Source organism: Caretta caretta, chromosome 18 (assembly GCF_965140235.1).
Source record: "Caretta caretta isolate rCarCar2 chromosome 18, rCarCar1.hap1, whole genome shotgun sequence".
Classification (NCBI taxonomy): Eukaryota; Metazoa; Chordata; order Testudines; family Cheloniidae; genus Caretta; species Caretta caretta.
In genome coordinates, this window is record NC_134223.1 from 18,525,704 (window position 1) to 18,551,662 (window position 25,959).

Below are 25,959 nucleotides of genomic sequence, written 5' to 3' on the forward strand. Positions count from 1 at the left end.
AGATTGCTGAGAATAAGCAATAAAAGAGGTTGACATTTCTTCCCCCTCCCTTGCCCCACCTGCCAAGCCAGCCAAAAGATTCTTGCAGGACTTTCATGTATTGTTGGATAAAGCCACTGGCATGTTTACTAAATCAGGCCCATTCTCAGCAGCTGACACAATTTAAGATTATTCAGGAAATGACAGTGATCTCTGTCCCATTATGAAATTCTATAATATGCAAGGAATTTCTCTCATGAATCAAATGACCAGGCTACTTAAAAAAAAAAAAAAAGAAGAAGAAGAAGAAAAAGAAAAAAAAAAGAGTCCTTTTAAGTAAAGGAAGATGGCAGTCTAAAATTAAGAGATGATTTTATATTTTATTGGCTAGTCACTTGACTGCCCCGATGCTTAGTGACCTTTGCTATGGAAAAATAACAAACTCCCTCTGCCTTGACAGCTGAGCCCAATCTATTTAAAACAATATATTAAAATAAGTAATAGATTAAAAAAGGTACATCTTGGACATTAAATAAGCCAACTTTCCACTTGTATGTAACTCATGCTTATGATCTATGCTTTTTAATGAGAAGTGTTGCATATAAAATGCTACAGCTGTGCCAATGCAAGAGAGGAGCCCAATGTATAAACTGTAATATAGAAATACATTGTTTGCTCTGACGGTTGTCATCCAATTTCTAACAAACCACTGCTTCAGCCACTGGAAAAATGTTAGATCACTAGTTCTAAAACATTACGGTATGCTAAAGATTATATAATAATGTCTTGTTTGTAAAATAAAGCAATAAACAAAGCTATTGTAAAATTGTGTGTGTGCATGTGTATATATAAAGTAAGACAATTTGTTGACATTTTCGGGTACAGACATGTTACTTCTATAGCAATGCAAGTGCCCAATTCTGCAAACATTATTCCCATGAGTAGTCTTACTGAAATCAAGTGAGGGCTACTCAGGCAACTAGAGTTGCAAGATGAGACTTTATTCAGTTCCTCTAGAATCAAACCAACCTGCTAATGTGGATTAAGACTTCTTCGTAAATTACCACTTAAAAAAAATCTGGTCTTCTGGCCTATAATGGTGATGGAGAGAAATCTCCAGTGACATTCACTATAAGCACATCCTTCTGTGAAACTGGAGCATGTTGTTTTAGAGTATACCCAATTGATTCAAGACTATTACTCAGAATATGGATGAAGAAATTACAGGGACAAAAAAGATGAAAAGAATCTTAGTCATGACTATGTAATTTCTGATTATACTTTTGGCTTGATTAAATGCTCTCCTGTCTAAACTCTTCAAAGTCATGTAGGTTAGATGAAATGTATATATAAAGCATTACAGTTTCAGAGTCATTTAGCTATATTATCAGCTCCAATCAAATCTCAAAAACAGACTTCAATTAGTTTTAATTAATCAAATTGTAAACTTTAGTCAAATTTGATCCAGCATACCAAATAACTGAAGAAAAATAAAATCAGTGACCACATATCCCTGACGATGCTGAACACAGTTGTTATCTTAGAAAGAAAAGTTCATTTTAATAATAAATCAAGGGCTGGAATTTATTATTGGATATATTGAGGGATGAATTCAACCCTGGTGTAAGCAGGTATAACTCAAGGGATTAATTTGACCCTCAATGCCTAAAACAGTAACCAAACCCAAAGATGAACTATTTCCTAATCTGGCTGATAAATATGAAATTCCTTTTCATTAGAAGAAAAACACTTGCATTTTTAAAAATATAAAATTCCTGTGAACTCCAAAAATAAGTAACCTATTAGTCAGAGAAGATCTTTCAAAACCTGAAGTGAAATTTTATTTTAAAAAAATGGAACAATTCATCACAATCTGCACTCCCCTTCTAATGCAAATGAAAAACTATTGCACAACTACTTAAATTACAGGGTGGTGTGTCATTCTTAATCTTCATAGAAATGTAGGAGTTCCTGTTTCAATCACTTCTATTGTTTGAAATATACCAGATGATAATGGAGTGGCTGCCACTGTGGGCAGAGATTGATTCTTATGTGAACCTAATAAATGAGTTAATGCATAACTTGCTGTAGGTTACGAAGAATTACTAGACAGTGGAGAGGATCAATGTATGAGACAGCTGTAAGTACGTTAGGTGACCTAATTGTCTGAAACTCCAGCATAGTCTCTTCTCATACATGCATTGATTATATAGGTTACTCATTAGCTTTGATGATTTAAAAAGAATTAAACCAAGTTAAAAGCACTAAGGGCCAAATTTATCCCTGGTGTAACACAACTGAGCACTACATTATGGTCAGGTTAGGAACTGTAGCATGCAATTTCTGATATTTTGCAGTAATTACAACTTCATCAACTAACTTCTTCAGTTCTTAAACCAAAGTGATGGAACATGGTTAAACATCTATTGTAAGTTTGTGTATAGAGGAATTAGCTCCAAAGGACAAGAATTAAGAGCAAAAAGAAAAATCTATACCAATATGTTGCTATATTGAGCAAACACTTAGCGATGAAGAGTGTCTCTTAGCTGTCAAGTGACTGAACATTGGGAGCAGAACCATGCTAGTCACAGTGACAATAATTAAGAAGCACGGTTCTGATTGTACTCTGCTTGTGAACCTGTTGTCAACATGGTGATAGCTTGCATGGTTCCAGTGTCCAGTGTGGACAAATGCAGTAGCAGAAAGTATGCCGTACTAAACCAGTTCTAAGAAAGCTATTTTTTTAACATGGTTGGGATCCGGAGAGAGACTTTCCCTCCCACTATGGCTCCTCTCAGAGAAGCACAGCACAAAACAGTATTAAGCGCAGATGCAAATAGTGTTACAACCATATTTCAAAACAACATCAGACATGAGTACACCACATAGTGTGGACATAGCAAAGAATTTCAGAATATATCACAAACCAATTAAGCATGTTTGCCAACAAGATGTCATAAAAATCTTTTAATTGCACTTCTCACTTAATATGGCATAGATTTGATATTCCCAGCTGTATTATTTGGGGCCAAATAATGCTCTCAGTTACATCCATGCACTGCCACTGAACTCAAAGGAAAACAATCTGCTTTCAAGCTTAGTTAAACTAAGATAAATGCAACGGTGACATTTAAATTTATTAAAAAAATACCATGATAGTGTCTTTTTCACTGAATTTTTTAAAAACACAGGGAACAACAGAACGGACTCTATTAGATGTATTTCCTGCAACACCTGGGTCTATACATATTTATGGGAAAAAAATGTTTTACAGATCTCTGCCTGTAAGTACATCTCAAGTTGAAATACAGCATAAAGCGTATATTGATTTATACTCCTCAACAAGTGTAAGAGGACACTGCTTGGATTTTATAAGCACAGACATGGTCACAGTTAAACACATTTCTCAAGCTTTCTTTCCAAGCTTATACTCCACGTCAGATCCACAAATTCTCATAGTGACCTATATAATGATTACCCTTATTTTCATATTAAATGGCACATCCTAATTAACAAAACCGCAAGATGTGCATTAGTAGCTTTTTAAGGATCACTGCCAGTATGCTAATTACAGTCTCAGAAAATAAATTCCAAAAATTCAGTTCCAGACATGGCAGGAACTATTTTCTATATTTTATGTTCCATTTCTGGAATAAACATTAGGTTTACATTCAGAGAACACATGGGCAGATTTTATTTAATTTATCAGCTCTTTTGGGCAAGATCCTTCTTTTTGTTCTGCCTTTGTACAGTACCCAGCATAATGGGGGCCTGGTCCATCAGTTGGGCTCCTACATGCCACCTCAATAGAAATAAATAGGAGTAGTAATAATAATGTTCAGAGATGCTGAGCACTCACCACTCCCATTGACTTCAATTGCAATTGTAAGTGCTCAGCGCTTTTGAAAATCAGGTTCATAATGTAAAAAAAATAAGAGAACTGGACAAAGCATATTTAAAACGGTTACCTGGTATTCTAATTTCCTCCTTTTGATATTTAAATATTGATTTGTTATTTACATTTGTTCTTACACCCATTTATTCATTGTTTCCTCATTCATCTCTCTCTCAATGTTTCTTTGGTGCCTTATGTTTCTGATTCATTTTCTTAAGGGGATATTTCTAAGCTAAATTTGATTACTAGCAAGATACATGTGTAGATTTCCCTCTTCTAGGTAAGTAGGTGACAGGTCTTCCAATGTCTTTTATCTTCCAACATTGCCTAATTCTTCCATGCAGTTTTTGTCTCAGGTTGATATATTCTTTCACTCGTTCAGCTACATTCCCATTTACCCTGATTTCTTTTTTCTATCTGTTGAGCATTATCTCCATCATGTACATATTCAGGCCCAGACTTTAGCTCCTCTATCAACCCTTGAAGTTCATTTATATTATCAGGAACCAGGACAAAGGCTTATGCAAAATAGAAGTGTTTTGGCAGCACTCTGTTTCTGATGATGCTTTTTTCTTTCCAAACTTATCTCGGGAAGACATTTTGTAGATACATCATAAAGCGCTTGGGAGAGCTTTGGTCTCCGAATCTTTCGGCTTGTGTAGGTATACAGTGTAGTACACATACAAAAGCACACAACATTGAATGTACAACAGTCTGAACCCTAATGTCTACCATCAGCCATTTTCTGAGGTAGGTTTGTTATTAATCCTTTGGGCACAAGGTTTTCTTTCAGTTCAGCCTCTACAAAGATTTGGAAGCTTTTAAAAGTAGTTATTTTTTGTACTCTGTAGGTGAACTTACAGGGTCTTCTTTTCTACCAGCTGTAGTAGGAAAGGGAAACACTCAATGAATCTTCTCCCAGTACTTTCTCTTCCTCCTGGAATACTAATTTGATTAACCATGGAATGCAATGATGAAGACAATGAGATAACACACTACTAAGTCTGGAACCTATCAGTCCAGATATGCAAATCAGACAGGTATAAAGGAAAATTTCCCACCTGAAAACTGGATTTCTGTGCGTCAGACATTTTTATTTTGAAAGCAGAGGTGGATGATTATTGGTTATTTTGTGCCCTAAGGTTTTGAAAATCTTTAAGCTCATCAATATACTGTACTCATGCAATGATATATTTTGTACTAGGAACACAGGAATGACCATAGTGGATCAGACCAGGTGTTCATCTAGTCTAGTGTCCTATCTCTGACAATGGCCAATACCAGATACTTCAGAGAAAGGTGAAAATCAGAGGTCCCCAAACTGAGGGGCATGCCCCTTTATGGGGGCATGGAGGAACATTCGGGGGAGGGGAGCGCTGCTGGGGCCCAGGCCAGCCTGCATAGGGGGTGGGGAGGGAGTGCCACCCAGCTCCACTCCTGGCTGCTGGCCCCATGCCCGGGGTCCTGGTTGTTGGCCTTGGCCCCCAGCCTCAACTCTGCCCCTGCCCCCAGGTGTGGCCCCAACCTCAGCCCCCTTACCCTGTCTGCATCCCCCAGTTCCAGAGCTGCGGCCCTGCTCCAGGCCCCAGGGGCAGGGTGGGAAATGGACAGAGGTAAGAGGGGGCACAAAGTAAAAAGTTTGGGGACCACTAGTGAAAATGAAGAGTGGACAGTTATAGAAAATAACCTGCCATAAGGGAATTTTCTTCTCAATAAGTGCCAGTGAATGAGTTGGCATAATTCCTGAATACTCATTTTACATTTTTTTAAAATCCTATCTAATGTAACTGAATGTTCTCAACATCCATATAAGTGTTTAATCCTTTTCTGAATCCTGATGAGGAATTGGCCTTCGTAATATCCAGAGGCAACGGAGTTCCACAGGTTACTTATAAATTATGTACAACAAAAAAAAATCCTTTTATCATTTTCAAATTTGTTGCCTTTAAATTTTATTGAATATTGCTTTGGTATTATGAGAAAGAGTAAACAGGAGCCCTTCTCTAAACAAAACAATCCCCCTTCTTTTCAATATCTCTTCAGATGGAAGTCTCTCCATGCCTCTAATAGCTTTTTTTGCCCATGCTGCATTGCCTTGGCACTCCAAGAGATTGTCCTCTTCAACCAGTTTGAAAGGTCACGATGAAGTGTCTTGTTCAATATCTAGAGGCCACTGCAAATCACAAGAGGCTAATCCTGCAACTGTTACTGACACTGAAGTAATTAAGAGTTACTAGCATGAGCAGACAAAGCAGGACGGAGTTCCATGATAGTTATTTTATGCTTTGCTATTCTTCAGTAATAGAAAGAGGTAGGAGGATTCTGCGCAATGGCAGATTTCCCTAACTTCAAGATTTTAAAGAACTACATGTATATTAACTGTAACTCCTTAAAGAGAGAGTAAACAACTGGCAATGAACAGGAAGATTACAGCTAATGTCACCTCCATCACAACCAAAATAGTGAAAAAGGGTACACACGGTATCTTAATCTTGCAGATGACAACTCTACCATCTGCTCCAGAAGATGTCTCCTTAATCAGTTTGTTGGTAAGAAGAGATGCAAATTAGACATCACCCATTCTTCTATTTGTTTTGTACAGAGAGCATAATTTCTGCATGAACGTCCAACTGTGTTCTCTTCCTCTTTATGTCACAGCAACCTCATTTATCAGTCATTCTTCTCCATATGAAAAGATCGATAATGAGGAGTCTGTCATTGCCCAGCTCCTCTGAGTCAGGAGTTTTCATTTCCCCCTAATATTTGCTGCTTCTGCTGCAGTTTAATTTGCTGTTGTCTCATACCACAGCATTTATGCAATCACATCCGTGGATAGAATATGGAAAAGGCTTAGTGTTTGCCTTCAGGGTTGTAAATGGTTTAGATGGCACTGAGAAACCAGATTCTTGATCTGCTACATTTTCAAAGGAACTCAAAGGAAAGTTTGATTCACTGTACTGAAATTATTGTGTAATTATTCCTGGGTAAGAAGTCATGGCATTTAAATATTGTTTTTCCAGTGGGTCAACTGGGTAAGAACATCTGTAGGGTGAGGCTGTTGAAGGAAAAATGAAGTCCAGAACATATTACATTTTCTCTTTTAAATGAAAATCTTAAAAAGGCAATAAATTATCCATAAAATTGCTTTTGCTTGCACGTGACAAATGTAACATTCTGGTACTCCTTTCATAAAAGCTATTTCTAGGGGCATAATATTATGCAAAAGCCAGAAATAGTAATTAAATTTCTTTCTTATTTCACATCTAAGCAACAAGGATCAAACCCATGGCTTTGTATTCTGAAAATGACATTGTTATTTAATGGAAGCAATTTATACTAGTGTCTCTAGATTTCAACAAACATGTGAAGCAATTTACACACACTGAGCGAAACGCTGATATGACGGCAGAATTCAATTGTATTGGAATGGATCACCTTGATCTAAGGAGAAGTGTTCTTTGTTAAGAGCCAGAATTTTAGTTATATAAATTCTATCATCATATTTTCAACTTTTAACATAATCACTACATTGCCTATTGATAATGCATAGTACACAGAACGTTTAAACTCTCACCAACAAGAGCATAAGAGCTTTCCCTCTTTAATGTACAGATAAAGGTTACAGTTACATCTGAAAAACAGGCTGTGATCTCCTCTTTAAATCTAAACAAAGACACACAAAAGATTAACGTAGCTATAAACTCTCCAAAGCTCTTCATAGCTTGTTTATAGCTTCCAGAGATAGAACAGGAAAGAAAAATACAATCATCATAAACAGAAGGCTGCCAGCTATGAGTGACACAAACAGAAATAGGATCCTACTATGACTGTCTGAACAGATACATATTAAGACTGACACTTCCATCCTTTTGTCTTTACTGATTTTTCTGACATTCCTGGGCCTACAGCCCTAAAATTCAAAACAGTTCCAAGCTGGTCAAAGGGGAAGACAACCAGTGGGGCAGAATAAAGGCTGGGGTATTCAGAGAAGAGATGTTGTAAGGGATATTGATTTCTCCTATTGGTTTGTTTGTGTGATGGTTGCTTCGCAGAAAATCTGGCATGGGGAGGGGGTGTTTCTTGATTAGAGAGAATCTAAGCTCTGATGAGACCAAAAAAATGCCTTTTGGAGCTAAATATTGGGACTTCTATAACAAGTGTCCATCCCAAGAGGTTGTTGGGTTGGACCAACAAAAATAAGACACAGTACCCTGAAAGCAGGGGAGGCGACAGCGCATTGGTGAGGCTAGGGGGACCAGGATGGTTGACTGGTTCTTATGCCTACCAGCCAGGTATATTTCAACTCTACTTAGGCTTTTCAAGGGCCCATTGGACCTTTAGCTGTCCTGTCCTCCCTCCAATTAGTTGTAGCACAGGAGCTGAGTTTTTCAGGATGCTATGGGTCTGAACAATCACTTGGTTTGAGATCAGAAAGGAATTTTTCCTGTTAGGCCAAACTGACCTAGATTTAATGGTTTTTTTCAGCTTTCCTGAAGCCTCATGGAGGCCCAGTTGGGTTGAAAGGAATAGGACTTGAAAATTTAATATTAGGAAAGGTAAGACTGTTAAACTCGTCACTACTTGTAGCCAGTGGCTAGTGTGGATAAAGGCTAAAAGGGCCACCTCCTAGAGCTGAGACAGGGGATTTCAGTGGTGGACCTTGTACCTGTAGGAGAAGGAGAAACCTGAAGTCTTCGTGGACTGAGGTCACCCCTTGGTAGCCATAGGGGTGGGGTTTCAGAAGTCAGCTGAGGTCTAGAGGTAGGCTGAGAAGGATTTTCACCAATTTGTACATGGTGGGATCCTGTAACCCCATCACACTGGACCCTATTAAATGCTGGGTATGCAAGAGTAGGGGTTGGAAAACAGTGTCCTGCCCCAGCATTAATTTAATAAAGTAGCAGCCTGATGCTTAAAATCTGTCCCTTGTGTCTCTGGTTCATTTGCTGCTGTGTCCTGATTCTCTGAACTGTCTACAGAGTCAGCACAACAGGAGGCTGAAATAGTAGGCAGCCTGAATGTTGTCACAGATGTTTCTATGACATACATTGGAAAAACTTTTTCAACAGTTACTTTTGGATATAGTAAAACTTTGCAGTGATGAAAGCTATCACGGGGTAACCACAGGACTTGGAGTCAATGAGATTGCTTGGTTTCCTCACCTTTTCCTTTAATACACTATGACGTAGCTTTGTTGATATTTCCTTATGGTATCACAGTTATTTTTGTTATGACAGAAAGCAGCTACCATCAGGGTTACGTGTACTGTGGGATTCCCCAGCCAGTGAATCTACCACTGGCTCATCCCTTGCTGCAGGAAATTTGCTCCAGAATCTAGATTTTCATATAGAATAAAATCTTTACAGCCCTCATGGTTATGAAGATCACATTTGTTTCACAGTGTCAAATGTAACTAATGCATGGATGTCTGCCTGAACCAATAGCTCTGACAGAAGTGCCACATTTCCTATCAAGCTGACAAACTAAACATCAAGATTGTTAATTATTACATTGCTGACCAAAGCAGGAGAATGACAATCATCCTAGGACGATCCGCATGAGCAGAGTCTCAATTTGAAGTTTCGTTTTGATGATGGGAGGATAGAGCTTGAAAGAATACCTCTCCTTTTCTTTCCCCAATTCATCTCACGAACCATGAGAAAAATATGATCACTGCATGATCATTGTTGTCCAAACCAGCCATGCAAAACTTTACTTGCCACATAGTCCAAGACGACTCTTTTTTTAACATAGATTTTTTTCATTCTAAATCATTTCCCCCTTCCCCCTTTCTAATCATCATCACCTTGATAAAAAGTGGACAACATAGATTTTATGTTTGGACTGGTAAATACGAGAGCAATTTTAGAAGTATGGTCTAAATCCTTCTTTACTTATGACATTTCAAAGAGAAAAACTTAAAATGTTGCTTCTAGAAACAGATTTGAAGTTAAAACAAACATATACACACACTTGCTGTGCAAGTTGCCCTGGTATGTGTGTGGTTCTGTTAATTGTCATATCCAAATCAAATATGTACAAATGTATATGTCTGAAGTAAATTATAAAAACATTAGAAATATATTGATGTAAAGTGTGAAAGGCAATATTATATGATAATTATGGCCGCGGTTGATAAAGAGAAAACAGGGCCATTTCACATCATAGAAGCACCTGTTGCTTGCTGCATGAAGGTAAGCACTGCTTTAAGTGGAAAGCATCCCCCAGCTGAGCATCAGAAATACTGATTCACACATACCTGCTGTCTACAATTTTCTCCTGTGAGACTGTCATCTTCTCAGCTTTCTCAGCAGATATCTTTCCACTTGGCTTTTTGCCTCTTTTCTAGAGCGGAAAAAGGAAAATGTATTTCTGCACTGCTCAAGGGGACTTCCAAAAAGTAGAGTTGTAATTTATGATGTGCTAATGTTTTCCTTTGAGTTCATAACTGAGAATAACTACTAATGCAAAATCATCATCACTTGGATTTTGTGGCTTTTGATTTGCATATATGCTCCAGATTCTGCTACACCTTCATTTCACATATTTATTCCTATAAGCAAAATTTGGCCCCCACACCTACAAAATCAACATCCCTTACATTTCCCTTAGCCAAATCACAGTAAGGGATATGACAGTTTATACAGCTTGGTATTTTTAAGAATTTAAGACAATTTGGATCATCTAGTCTGACCTCTCTTACTTGTTCCTGCATATTGTAGGATGCTGCCTACTTTATTCCCGCTAAGGCTTTGTCTCATTGGTACATGACTGTTTGCAGCAATGGAGTGTCATCCACCTCCTTTGGTGTAGTCCCGGCCACAACACTACTAACTATTAAGAACCTTCTCCAGAACTTTTCTTTCTTTAGCTTACAGCCATTGGTCCTTATCCTACCATCTTTTAAAGGTATCTTATAAACCACAGCAGGCCAAATGCTACCTCTGTGTGCAACCCTACAGATGTCATTTCACTTTTTTAAATTAATGTCTTCCTTTCAGTTTCTCCATTGAAGTCATTATGGCTGATCACAGAATTTTGCTCTTGGTGTTTGACGGGGCTGATATTTTAAAAACATCAGTAGACTAGGAGAAATTATTTTTGAAAGTCTTAAGAAAATGAATCATTGTTTTAAATATTTTTCCACATTCACACTGTACTGTGTTACAGAGCCTATTTGTACTGCTGTAGGAAACTTTGAATTTGACAAGGCTGAAAGGTTGATTAGTTTCACTTGTCTTTTTTTTTCTTTTTCTGACACATTGTTTTGGGCCGCATCCTGAACGGCTATATTACAAAGCCAGGGAAGTTATGATCAGGAGCATTACCTGAGTCAGATATTTTTTCTGTTTTTTAATTCTAGTGATTTTCACAGGAGAGATGTTATCTTATATTTTTTATTGTCACAAGCATTATAAGTGAGCAACTGAACATTACAATTATTTAAGGCTAGTTTACAGTCAATTAGATTTCAGGAACTGTCAGCATTATATCTTACTATGGCTCAAATCTAATCTAAAGATTACTTTTGACTGGTTAAAAAGCTATGATTTTGGTAGTTATCTGTTCATACAGAATACCGCTTGCACTGAAAAAATGATACATTTGCACTGTACTTTTACTCTAGTTTTCTACATGGAAGAGTGGTCTTCCTGGCTCATGTCTGGTTATTTATTATTATTTCTATCATGAAAGTGCCTAGAGGTCCTGGCTGAGATCAATGTCCCATTGTAAAAGGCAGCTCTTGCCCTGAAGAGCTCACAACCTAAATGGGCAAGACAGACAAAGGGAGGGAGAAAAAGATTTGCCACTGTTGCTGGCAGAGCTGGAACTGAATCCAGATTTTCTGAGACTCAGTTACGCATCTTATTCACAAGACTATCCTCCTCAAACATAGTCCACAATCTTACACCATTAGTATCCTATCAATACTATGGATTCTTCATTTTGGTTCTACAGCTGCTGCTGAGTCAAGAACACACATGAAAATCTACAGAAACGAGTGTCTTTGCCCAAGCTTTGAACATATAAAGCTGTACGTTTTGTTAATATTGTAGTAATCTGTATGAACTTCACACCAACTATGAGTCCATGTGTAATTTCCCCCCCCAAAATCTTGTAAAAGAATAAGTAAGTATTAGCTACTGTCGGATTTTGCAGGAAGTTATATGGACTTTTCAGGGGACTTGCAAATCATATTTAGAAAATGAGAACAAACAGATGGTCACCCTCATGATCTCACATTATCTTTTGTTCAACATGTAGGTGAATGTGTTTGCCTTCTCCGTAAATATGACTATTTGGAAGATGTCACTGGAGATAGTGTGCAAAACCAGTCTCTCCCTGCATTTTTAGGTACATTATCACTAATTACTTGTTTGTTTATATCAGAAAAAATATTATGGTGCACCAGATTTCTGCAGATCTCAAAAGAACTCACGGTTGCCCTCTTTTGCTGCATGCTGATTAACATGGGCATCTGGAGGGACAAAGTTGCCAGGAAATGAAACCCTAACTAACAATTAACATTAGTTATTCTTGCCTTGCCAAATTTGACTTGCTCATGGCTGGCATTTTTCTTTATGTGAGAGCAAAGCAGTTATTTTTTTCTCCCATCGACATCACCACAATGGAAGAGAAGATTTGGTGCTTGGGCTTGTATAATTCTCCAATGATTTTGCAAGGATTAATTAATATTATTGATTTATAGAGGGAACTGAGACAGCTGATAAAGTGTCCAGTTTGCTTGGGGCAAATTAAAAATATTTTATAATGAAGTCTTCTTACTTTGTTTAATTCATCCAAAAGCATGAATGGTTGATAATTAGCCGGAGGAGGTGCAAGCATGATGTTTCTGAAAACAACACAACCACGTTCCACTCTCTGACTGGCTGGAGGACAGAGACTTTCACCTTCAAATCCTGAAAAGTGACAAAGGAAACACATTTAAGAAACCAGCAACAAAATGCTGTGAGCATAATTAACTAACATACCAGCTGCTAATGCTTCCCTCTGTGCCTGATTCTGCCACTCTTACTCACGTTGAGTAATACTTTACTCCATAAGTAACATCATCACTTCTCAAGAAGTGAAGATACTACTCAAAAAAAATAAGGCAGATAGAATTGGGTCTTGTTATATTTTTTGCAAAGTAATATACTGTAGATATTGTAGGAATTAAATGTACTGTACAATATTCAACTGTTTGCCTTTCATGTAAGTGCCAAGACAAGAATCAAAACCTTGCTTTATTGATATCTGTATATTTAATACCCTACTAAAGTCTTGTAATTCACTCAGCAGATGTGTTTTTATATTTGAGGGGGAGGGGGAATCTTCTTTGTGACCATCTGTATCTTATAGAAATCAGGAGAGAAGATGTTTTACATTGCTAATTTATGGCACTACCTACATCACTTGGAACTGGCTGAAGTAGATATGGCAAGACCAGGCTATTGGAAAATGCTTTGTTTGCTTAGCCTAATAGTTATGCTCAGAAGCAGCAAGTGTTTTCTGCATAATAGAAACAAATCAAACATTTGCAAAAAGCTAATATGGATTTACATGTATTCTCCCTTTATGAAGAGAGTGACAGCAACAGCAAATAAATAAATTATTCAGGGATATTAAAACACTTTCCAGACCTTAAATAAGCTGCACAACACCCCTGAAGAACAGATAAATATTATTAGGCCCACTTACAGTGATGTAAACTGAGGTACAGAGGGTTATGTGACGAGACTAAGGCACACAACTACTCAGTGGTACAGCTGAATGTAGAAATCATGGGGCCAGATTCTTCATTCTACATGAGCTCTGCTCAGGTACAGTGAAGAGGAGGTTGTCAGAGAGCTGGTTGTGTCCCCCTAATTTAAACCACATTGCCCTCGCATATCTTAGAGGAGCAAGGGAACAGCTGTAACTAACACCACGCGCATAAGGACCCTCAGGCCTTACACCAGTGGAGGACTGGGAGTAGTAGAGATCTGTTCTGCCATGCCCTGCCCCACTTCTATAATGCCATTTTCTTCCCATTACACTGATGACTGAGGGAGGACAGTTGAAGGATGGTGAAGCCACTTCCACCAGCAGAGAGTTTCTGACACAGGAGGCTGTCTCTACTGGCCATCTTGACTGATGCGTTGCAAAGTGGAAACTATAGCTAAGGGGTGCACCCTCCTCAATATACACAATATGCAAAGAATTCAATCTCTACTTAATTGTAGCTCTTCTGGCAAAGTATTGCTGTGAGGAATTTGGTGCTGCTGTAGATTTGTCTCTACTAGGAATGCTATAGGAAAAAACATTGCCTGCTTGGCAGAAAAGAAACAGAGATAGAAACGGGAGGCTAGGGAAAGACGAGTGGCAGTATGCAAAGCATGCACATTACAGTATATTTACCCAAGAAGATTACAGTAGTTACACAGTAAAGATTCAATTCTGCAAGGCACTGAGTGCCCTCAACTCCAAGTGATTTCAATAGTACCTCCAGGAGTTGCTGAGCACCTTGCAGCTTGGAGCCCTCCATGAAAACCAGATGTGCACCTGACAATTATTTCCCTTAGTTCTTTAACTTCCTTTGTTAATGGCTGAGATGACAGGTGGTTAACTGCTTCATGTTTTCAAGCAACGATGCCTGTCGTGTTTTCCTGGTTTAGCCTCTCTTAAATTGTGTGTAAAATAGTGATCAAGTTAATCTGTATGGGTGCTTTTCTAGGATGGCAACCTCCACAGTAACTGACTAGGAAAGCAATAACATAGTCCGTCAGGGCATCAACATGTAGAAAAATAAGAAAAAAAGAGTCTAGAAATTAAATGCCTCATTTTTTAGTTAAAATAAAAAAGTCAACAAAACATACATGGTGCATTCATTAGACTAGAATGGCCATGTTTATCATTCATAAACTGACCTGACACATGGAAAAATAGGAATTCAATTATCTCTGATCATATTTTATCCAATGTAGCATTGCAAAACATTTCCATGGATAACATAACTATGTCAAATATTAATTTTAATGTGTGCAAATATTTAACAAATTTAAATAAAAAAATCAAAGATGTTTGGTGAAAGCTTCTCCTTTTCTACCTTCATTCAACAGATTAGGGCTGATTCTAATCTCGCACTAGTGCAATTCAACAGTATAATTGCACTGAAGTCAATGGAGTTAAACAGATGTAAGACTTATGTGAGAGGAGAATCAGACACATTGGCCTAAATGTTCAAAGTTGAGTGACTAAAGTTAAGTTCTTAAATTTATATTTGGGCTCCTAAATAAAAGTAGTCTAATTTCCAGAGGATTTGAGCACCCACTAGCTCCAATTCATTGCAGTGAAATTTCAAATTGGAAAATCAGGACACTTATTTCGGTGCCTAAATATGGATTTAAAAGTCTAATTCTAGGCAGCCAGATGTGAAAATTATGATCATTGTCTTCTAAACCATAAGAACATGGAGTATACAGCAGTTCCCCTCCTCTTAAAACAAAAAAGACCCAAACTGTAGTCATTTATAGATTCACAGATATTAAGGTCAGAAAGGACCATTATGATAATCTAGTCTGACCTCCTGCACAAGGCAGGCCACAGAATCTCACCCACCCACTCCTGCGAAAAACCTCTCACCTATGTCTGAGCTATTGAAGTCCTCCAATCGTGGTTTAAAGACTTCAAGGAGCAGAGAATCCTCCAGCAAGTGACCCCTGCCCCATGCTACAGAGGAAGGCAAAAAACCTCCAGGGCCTCTTCCAATCTGCCCTGGAGGAAAATTCCTTCCCGACCCCAAATATGGCGATCAGCTAAACCCTGAGCATATGGGCAAGATTCACCAGCCAGATACCCAGGAAAGAATTCTCTGTAGTAACTCAGATCCCACCCCATCTAGCATCCCATCACAGGCCATTGGGCCTATTGACCATGAATAGTTAAAGATCAATTAATTGACAAAATCATGTTATCCCATCATATCATCTCCTCCATAAACTTATCTTGTCTAATCTAAAGCCAGATAGGTCTTTTGCCCCCACTGCTTCCCTTGGAAGGCTATTCCAAAACTTCATTTATACTTCCATGCACACAAGAAGAGCAGTAGCTAGAAATTAGAACAGGGCAGGAGTGTTCCACGTCTGTTCTGGCTACACCCCACTTCCCCCTGAAACCAGCAGACAGATTGCTCTCAGGGTGGAACTCTGGAGGGAGATTCCAACATGATGTCTAGGAGTTGGGAGGTGCCCTCATATGTAACTTCTCATCCTGGAAGGAATAATTTGCATAGAGTGGGGTGTTCTGTGCTTAGGGTGGAGCAGAATAAGGTTGCCTTTGTCTTATTTCCTGAACAAAGCTGAAAAAGTATCAGAATTTGACTCAAGTTTTCTGGGAGAGGGAAAAAAAGCAATTTTTTGTAGTTACAATTCTTTATCCTAGGAAGAAAATATTAAAACCAGGTGCCTCTAATTCCAAGTGATGCAGTTATCTCTGTGGTGCCTTAATTTTATCATTAAACGACATTATAAAAAGTTAAGGCTTTACTTCTGCAAGGACATTCTTTAACTAACATCTTTCTCTCCATTAGCTTTTGCTGTAGTAGCAGTATTTATGTTCTGGGCAATGAATGGGAACCATATTGCGTGCAGCATAATTTCAATTTCTTAATGCACTAATAGTTTCAATAAGGACTCTGTATCCACTAAATTTGACTCCCCCTTTTATTGACAACTGTTGTGCAATACATTTTTCAATAAAGTATCTAACACTGAAAAAGCACCCTTAATACTGCATTTTAATAGAAGAACTGGTATAATATTTACTAGGGATGGGGAAACAATCTTAGAAAAAATAACTGCTCTGGACCAAACTCACACCTTTTAGAGTGAAGGATCATGTGGAGAGAAGAGGTGCCAGTGACCTTCCAGGGAAGGAAGTGGAGAAGGCCCAAATGTGAATAAACCTCCAAACTACTGCATGAGTGTTTGAATCAAGCCTCATGAGTTTTGCCAATTACTAATATTTATCCTTCTTTCTGTATTTCATGTTTGTATCTGTAAACCACGCATTAAGGGCTGAGGAGACACAGCATTGTGGTTTGGGCAAGAACTAAGAGCCAGCAACTCCTGAATTCTAATCCTGGCTGAGACAAGGACTCACTGAGTGACCTTTGGCAAGTTGTTTCAACCTCTGTGCCTCAGTTCCCTCATCTCTAAATCAGGCTAATAGTACTGATTTACCTCACCAGGGATCTGAGGATTATTTAATTAATGTTAGCACAGAGAGAAAGTGCTTTAAAAGGACTAAGTACCATAGCTGTTAGAGCTAAAAAAAAGTCAATTAAGTAATCTAACCCTTCTTCCACTTGGTACTAAGTATACAAAACTGAAATAATTAACTACGCCTTACCTAGGTGCTATGTGACTTCAACTGCTGGCTCATCTATAACCAAGTCCTCCCACCTTTCCTCCCCTTCCTCCTCAGGCCCCTCTTGCCTTCTTATATCGCTCTCAAGTTGTGGCATTCCCCTATTTGACTTTTTTCAGAGTCCCCTTGACATCTGCAGAATCCCTAACATTTAGGCAACTTATGTATTAAAATGGAGTCCGTGCCCTAAAACTATTTGAGAAACTGTGATTGAATCAATATTGGAAAAACTAATTGATCAAAGAAAGGTGCTTAAAGCTTATGATTTCAAATTGCCTGGCAGGATTCCACATGTTGGTCACCTCAGAAACGTTGTGTCCTTGTTTATTTATTGGCATCTTCATTCATATCTCTGTAATGCCAGATTGCTGACAACACTACACAAAACAAGTATCAACAACAGAGACACTGTCATGAAGGATGCATTAGAAATACCGCAGACAGACAGACAGAGACAATCTTCCTATTAAGATTTATATACACCGGTTTCACATCCTTAAGCAAAGCAAAGTAGAGCTAAAGCATCCAAACTGTCAAGTTACTCCTTAAATCCTCCCTTCTTGTCTATTTTAATTATGACAATTATGACTTGATCAGCAAGATAAAGGTCATTCTGTCACCTCAGGGGGGTGAGAGCCAGCAGGATAACTAGGCTCATAATGACCAAAGAAGATAGGGCAGCTTGACCTCTCTGGGAGTGAAATGTCAATTAATTATCTTTTTACAACCAACTCTATTATAGCATACTAATCACCTGTGTAGGACATCAAGCTAGACGGTGTGGGAGAGGGTGGGGGAGGAATCAGCAATAAGCAACCCTCACTTAGGGTGACAAGGCAGTTATCGTAAAACTGCAGATGTGACACCTAATAATGGGGTATAAATAGTGATTAGCTGTTTATAGCAAAATCTAAATGCTGTAATAATTTCTTCATTTAAGTGAACTTTTTTTTAAAAAAATAAAATGTTATCGGTCCTAGGGGTAATAGAAATGTCTCATTTAAAGGTGACCAGACACACTGCATTAGTCTTTAATGCTAGATTCAATTAACCAAGAAGCTTCATTCATTAAAAAAAAGATTGGTCGGGGGTGGGGGGAAAGGGAGAGAAAAGTTGAACACAAGACAAATTAAGTAACAAGTATATGGAGGGATTTAGAAAAAAAAGACATTATAAGGCTTTATTTCTTTAACTCTAGTTACAGTGGGGATCACCTCAATGTCACCTTCCCATGGGCAGGACATACATTAATGTGGATCATTCCCCTAAACATACGTACACTGTGATTTACAATATAAGACCATCTGAAAAGCGGTATATACAATTGTAAAAGCTACATTTATGATCCCAAAAAGAAAAGGAGGACTTTTGGCACTTTAGAGACTCACCAAGTTATCTGAGCATAAGCTTTCATGAGCTACAGCTCACTTCATCGGATGCATTCAGTGGAAAATACAGTGGGGAGATTTATATACACACAGAACATGAAAAAATGGGTGTTATCATACACACTGTAAGGAGAGGTTTCAGAGGAACAGCCGTGTTAGTCTGTATTCGCAAAAAGAAAAGGAGTACTTGTGGCACCTTAGAGACTAACCAATTTATTTGAGCATGAGCTTTCGTGAGCTACAGCTCACTTCATCAGATGTTTACCGTGGAAACTGCAGCAGACTTTATATACACACAGAAATCATGAAACAATACCTCCTCCCACCCCACTGTCCTCACTTAACATGAGCTATTACCAGCAGGAGAGCGGGGGGGGGGGGGAGGGGGGGGGAAGGAGGAAGAAAACTTTTTGTAGTGATAATCAAGGTGGGCCATTTCCAGCAGTTAACAAGAACGTCTGATGAACAGTGGGGGGTGGGTGGGGGAATAAACATGGGGAAATAGTTTTAAACCTGTCATTTATGATCCCCTTATGAGCTACTGATATCCAAGTTATGCCTGCAAAGTATGTGTATGCATGTACAAATAGGTAAATACACACAAGTACTGTGACAAAAGTGCATATTTGTACATGTAAATGTGATTTGTGTGTACACAAACTCTGTAGGCGCAACACAGGCCCTATAACCAAAAAGAAACAAAATAAGCCACCACAAATTCAATGCCGCCTCTCTTTACGTTATACATACAATCAAATGGCAAAATGATAGTAAAATTCTTTTCACAAGAATTCCTGCTAAATGAATCTCAGAGTCTTGCTTCATTTACTTCAACACAGATGTTAGAAAAAGAAAGAAAACATTCAGAAATTTTCTAATCCACCTTCCTACCTAGTGCAGGATTGTTCCTAACAATAGGGTTTTAGCCTAACGTATAAAGGAGGTAAACACAATATTTATTTTTATGCCAGGTGTCAACATTTTCCATCATTACAAAGCAAACAACATGGTTTGAAAAAAGTACCTAAGTTTCTTAAGAGCACAAGTACTACTGAACGTCACTGGCACCCTGTGCTCCTGAATCGTACCAGTACTTTTGCAGATCCCAGCCTTGGAGTACAGATGAATTTCTGGAACCAGGCGCTGGGATATATTGATGCACCAAAGACACTAATATCAGGTCCAATCCTGTATGGCACTGAATTCCTGCTGGAAGTTGCTGAGTGCCCTCAACCCCTACAGATTTCAGAGTGCTTAGCACCATGCAGGAGGCGGTCAGTACTTTGCAAGAATCAGGGTCACAAGGGAGAGCTTTGGCTCAAAGGCGTTAAAACAGGAAACTCAAATAAATCTGTAGCATTGCAAAAGACAGAATTCAGAGGAACAGCCGTGTTAGTCTGTATTCGCAAAAAGAAAAGGAGTACTTGTGGCACCTTAGAGACTAACCAATTTATTTGAGCATGAGCTTTCGTGAGCTACAGCTCACTTCATCAGATGTTTACCGTGGAAACTGCAGCAGACTTTATATACACACAGAGAATATGAAACAATACCTCCTCCCACCCCACTGTCCTGCTGGTAATAGCTTATCTAAAATGATCAACAGGTGGGCCATTTCCAGCACAAATCCAGGTTTTCTCACCCTCCACCCCCCCACACAAATTCACTCTCCTGCTGGTGCTAGCCCATCCAAAGTGACAACTCTTTACATAATCAAGTCGGGCTATTTCCTGCATAGATCAAGGTTTGTGTGTATATAAAGTCTGCTGCAGTTTCCACGGTAAACATCTGATGAAGTGAGCTGTAGCTCACGAAAGCTCATGCTCAAATAAATTGGTTAGTCTCTAAGGTGCCACAAGTACTCCTTTTCTTTTTGCAAAAGACAGAAGGCAATCTTGATCTTTTTCCTATTCTTTAGCACTGAGAGTACACTGTTTCTAAAGAGAGGTTTGCCATTGCACAGGGCTCTTTAAAGGTATTCTGAAAGGAAGAGCACTGTTTGTTCCACCTGCACTTTCAAGAACATCCTGCTAAAAGTTGTATTGTCTTCTATATAGATTCTTATACGACAATAATCACTGTAGGACCTGAGTGCCTTGCAGTAGTGCACTAAGCAACGTGACTAACATCTGTCACGTTTTTTTTCTTGAATATTCTCTTACTTTAGAGATATTGTGCTTTTAAAGAGCTGTTTTTTAAAAATAAAACTGCACATTCTGTACTGCACCTAACCCAGAGTTACCAGCACTCTCTCTTTCCAAGATTATTCTGCACTTATGTTTTTCTACTACCATAATAAAAAGCTGCTTGCCTTACAGCTAGAGTTTTGATATGGCAGAGATGTAAATGGAACATGCAACAAGAAAACATTTCTGTTGGCAAACCTCTTAATTCAGGTATATAGTCAGGATCAACCTCTGAATCACAGGGACTGTTCTGAGGTGCAATCCAGAAAGTACAATGCCATCAACAAATATAGGCATCAGTTTTCTGACACCCCCACACTGCTTCCAGAAACCCAGGCAAACTGGATTTAAAGGAGCTTAACAGTGCACAGCTTTTACTATGGCAAATGGAACAAACAGTTGCTATGAGATACAAAGTTTAGAAATAATTTTAGATCATGTTCCAGATTACCAAAACCTAAAGTAAACAACTGATTAACATGGTCTCCTGTGTGGAGACCCAATCTGTACAGTGGTTGAGTACCCTGAATATTCATTGCAGTGAAGCGGAGTTAAGGCTGATCAACACCTTGCAGGAGTGGCTCAGCACCTTTCAAGGCAAGGCCAAGAAACAGAGACACTGTCCAGATTGCTTGGGACAATACAAGCATTGGGGCAAAATATGTATATCCACATCACTCACACATGGACAGGATTTTCTCTAGGGTATGATCACTGTCAGTCATGGAGTAGGGGGAAAGATATTATGTTCTATTTAATTTCTTTCCCCCATAAAATTCACCATCTTTGCCAGTGGCTTTCAACCCAGCAACTTAGCTTGACCCCAAACTCCACAGTCTAGCATGCTCAATGAATAAGCAGAGCGCTAGAAAATTGTGGGACAATAAAACTGAACTTTTGCAGTGTTTAGTATTAGGGAGGCTACTCCTTACCAATGTACGCTAAACATTTGGCACTAATCAATTTTTTAACAAAAGTGAAAGATAAATAGTGACTATATTTGCTTTGGCCCTTATATCACAGTTTCGAACATTTCTCTATCCCTCGGGCCATATTTCAAAGGCCTTCTGGTAACAAATCAGTTGCTATGTATGCAATAGTATAATGGTGCCAGTAATGCCTATTGTATGCCTTTGGGTTTAAATTAAGTTGGTGTTTCCATTACACACCCCAATTTCAGGGTCAGATAACTTGATTATTCCAAATTACACTGAATGGAAAACATTCCAGTGGAAAACCCGAGGAGACAACATTGTAAGTGTTAAAGACAATGGCAAAACTGCCAGTGGAAGCCTCTGGAGACCGTATTAGAAACTGAAGGCAATGGCCAAGGAGTAATTTAGAATTTTGCACATTGATCTGTAATATATATAAAATACAAACATTCCATTTAAGCCAGTGTTAAACAACGTCTGTAGCTATGCCTGGTTGCTAACATGTGGAATGCTAATGTCATTTGGGTCAAACAATGGAAAATACATGTACAGTACACACATTCAAATAAGTTTAAACTATTAATTTTTTTAAAACTTACTGTATTTTGCCAATGTTCTGAAATGGCAAGATCCCAAATACAGTTCAGCTGTAGATTTCTTCTGGGACAGATAACTGTTTGATACCTAGTGACCAAGTTTGTTAGTGTAAGCTTTGAGAAATGACAAGTCTGTTTCTAGTTTAGTTTCCAGACAACAGTTTACATCAATCTAATATGATGCCACCAGAATAAAATTTGCACCTGGCACAAAAGATCCCTTAGTGGCTAATCACTGTCTGTTTTTTTCATTTGAAATGGCTCCATCTGGTGTAAATTGCATAGGACTAGTATCGTTAGCTAGGACCCAGGCCTAGTTTGCCAATACTGCTGAAACTGGTTTCATTTTGTCCATCATAAATCCTGTCTGGAAAGCTGTTGACATAGCCAAACAGGTATTCTATTAATTAAAATATATATATATATATATATAAAACTAAAAATATAATTAAGGTGAATTTATCTCTTGGTACTGCTTAAAAAAATACAGCTGATGTTCGAAAGAAGTGTTCAAATTGCCTATAATAAAAATGAGCCACACAGAGCTAAAGCTGCCAGATTTTCCATAAGGAAAACACTGCATGTTTCCAATAGCAAAACCCAAACTTCTCTAATGTAAAACACAGGCAACAGATTTAACAAATAGTTTGCTTTCACTGCTGGCTCAAAAACACGAAACAAGGAAGACAGAGATTTCAATCAACCGTTAACTTATAAAATTATGTTCCATTTGAATCCTGAAAAACTAATATCAATTAACAAACAAAAAACCCTATGATATGTCAAAGCCAGGTTGTAATTTAATTTGACAAAAGCTATGAAATTAAGAGCTAAGGCTGCTACTCCATCCTTAATTCATGCCGTTGAATCTGAGTTGTCTTGCCACAGGGCATGGAGCTTACTGAACATACTGTATGCATTGTAATACCTATGAACAAAGGTGAGGGGGGAAAAAATATACCACTAATCAGGATGAGGTCCAAAGACTGGATAGCTGTCATGACTGCATTGGAACTCTCTTAGCCAGAAGGATGTGCATTGAGAATGATTTAAAGTACTTCAAAGAGTTGGAACTTGGGTCTTACACAGGAGAAAGTTGTACCAATTTATCTATATGGGTTTAAACCATTTAGTTAAATTAGTGTAACCCCCATGTGTGGACAATCTTACTCTGATTTAAGAATGACTTGCATCATGGGAGTTGCAGCAATGTAATACAACTTTCTTGCAGGACAATGCTTTGGTGCACTGTGACATATGTCTGAAGTGTCACAATAGGAACTGAAAAAGGAGAGTTAAATAAACAGTCTTCTCGTGACTGTAGTGACCACTGGTTGGACCAGGGGCCATATACCCCCTGCACCACCCGGCATAGGAGCTTGTGTCTCATGGATCTGTGAACATTTACTTAGGGCTGAGAATGTTCTATTCTACTTCACTGCCACCAAATTTTGTTTTTCATCAAGTGCTTACAAAAATGACAGCTTTTGCATCCTAACATGAAATTAAAAATTTTAAAAACACAGGGCCACCAGCACCAGCTATGCCAGAGGAGGAGTTAAAAAAACCCTTGGTCTTCCGAAATTTCATCAACTGCAGCCAGCAGAACAGTTGCAGGTGGGCAGAGGCAAAGGCAGGCAGACGGCCTTCCTTTACCTCACCCAAACCCACTGGAACGGGCTCTCTACCACGCATCCACTCTCCAACATGCCCACCAGTACCAAGTGTTGTGATGGTAGAGCACAGAAACCCACAGCTCCCTGCGGAAACCTCAATAGCCACAGCTAAGGAGCAGAGCAGTAGCAACACCTTTTGAACACACTGAGTCCCCATTCCAAGCTGGGTCTCACCGCATATTCCCTCCTGGAACCTTTAACTCTTTCCCTTGCTCACTAACACTCATTGTCCTCTACCTAGATTGTGAGCTCTTCAGGGTAGAGACCAAGCCTTGTTTATCTGGTACTGAGAGAAGAAAGAAATCATGGATAGAAATTTTGAATTTCAAAATTTCAAAAACATTTATGTTTTGCTAAAATTAAAAGATCTTTTTTCAATGACAACAGGACCCAAAAGATTCTATTTCTGATCCAAAAAAACAGAGCACCCATTCCACAGTGAGCTGCCATCTCCCCTGAACACTGACTTCACTGCATTGGAGATCTCTCTCACCTTTTTCATAGGTGAATTTCTCCCACAGCAAAGCACTTTGTGAAAACAAGTATTCCAATGTGAGAGGAGTCAACAATCTATTTTAAAAAATTACATTATTTTACAATATATATTTTCCCAGACTTAAACCTCAGAACATTGTGATTTCAGGACAATATGTTTATTAACCACTCAGAATATGAATTCTTAATGTAAATGCTGCCACAATCACATCTGAACTTGAGGTAGAGGATCTGATACAATAAATAAAAAATAATACTTAGTTCTTATAGGGCCTGATCCACAGTTCTCAAAGTATTTTTAAAAGGAATGTAATTATTATTTCCATTTTATACCTGGGAAAATGGAGATACAGGGAAGTGAAGTGATTTGCCCCAGGTAAGATAGAAGATCAGCAGCAGATCTGAAACTAAAACCCAGATCTCCTGACTCACACTCCAGAGCCTTATTCATTGGACTGTGCTGCCATACAAGACCACATTTCATTTTCCGGAAACTATTAGCTACAAATTCCAGTACATTTGTAACAGGAATGACCTAACACGGATTTTTTAAAATTACATAATTCTTGCTGAGCCCCTAGAAACTGTCACACCGATGAATGCTTTAAAGCCAAAATACTTCAAACTGTCCTGCAGATGAGAAAGACAATTCTGCAATACAATTTCAGTTTGTTGTTTTTTGTTTTTAAATATAATGTAAGGTTATCTTTAACTATGTGATTTTTTTAATGTTCTCAAATCCAATTTGCAAGGAATTGTTTGAAACGTATATGCTGCAGCCAGTCAGACAATAACAGTTCTGCAATTATCAGCACCTGCATTACGATTCAATGGGTTTAAATTACTAAGGGGCCATGGCAGATACCCTACTGGCAACAATTAGCATAAAAATGTTCTACAGTTTAAAGCTGTGGGTGGGAATTACAAAAGGTTAACAGACTAAATATAAAAATCTTTTTGAATATAAAATCAATGTGCTTTGTTACTAAAATCTGGGTACTGTAATTTAACCAAAATAGGGTTTAGAGTATCTGGCAATCTTCCATATGCATGAGATAGGCTTTTCTTCGAAGCAAAATGCAGAACAGCCAATCTGAAAGTTTTTTTAAAAAATGAAACAAAACCTAAACAACTAAAGTGTTTCATATCAATAAAATATTCCAACATGCTATTATATAATGAATATGAAGGAAGGTCTCTAGACAGATACTGAATCTGATTAGATAAAGGTATCAACAATCTTTTCACTGGACATTCAAAGAGGAGGTGTATCATAGTGGTCAAAGCATTAAAAGCTAGAAATTTCTCGGTTCAGCTCAGTTCTAATATTAAACTAACTTCCTCTGGGACCTTCCATCAAGTCACTATAGGACACATTTTCAAAAGTGGCCTCTAATTC

General features: G+C 38.3%; 1 protein-coding gene across 3 annotated transcripts in view; it reads right to left on the reverse strand.

Moving 5' to 3' along the window:
- The window catches only part of MORN1 (MORN repeat containing 1), a 134,703-nt gene that overhangs the window by 65,024 nt on the left and 43,720 nt on the right, over nt 1-25,959 (reverse strand). For all 3 annotated transcript variants that reach the window (XM_048824561.2, XM_048824560.2, XM_048824559.2), the window contains 2 exons: nt 12,662-12,795; nt 10,134-10,219 (listed from right to left, as the gene is read on the reverse strand). In XM_048824561.2, coding sequence (XP_048680518.1) covers nt 10,134-10,219; nt 12,662-12,795 — 220 coding nt within the window. The remainder of the gene's footprint in view (nt 1-10,133; nt 10,220-12,661; nt 12,796-25,959) is intronic.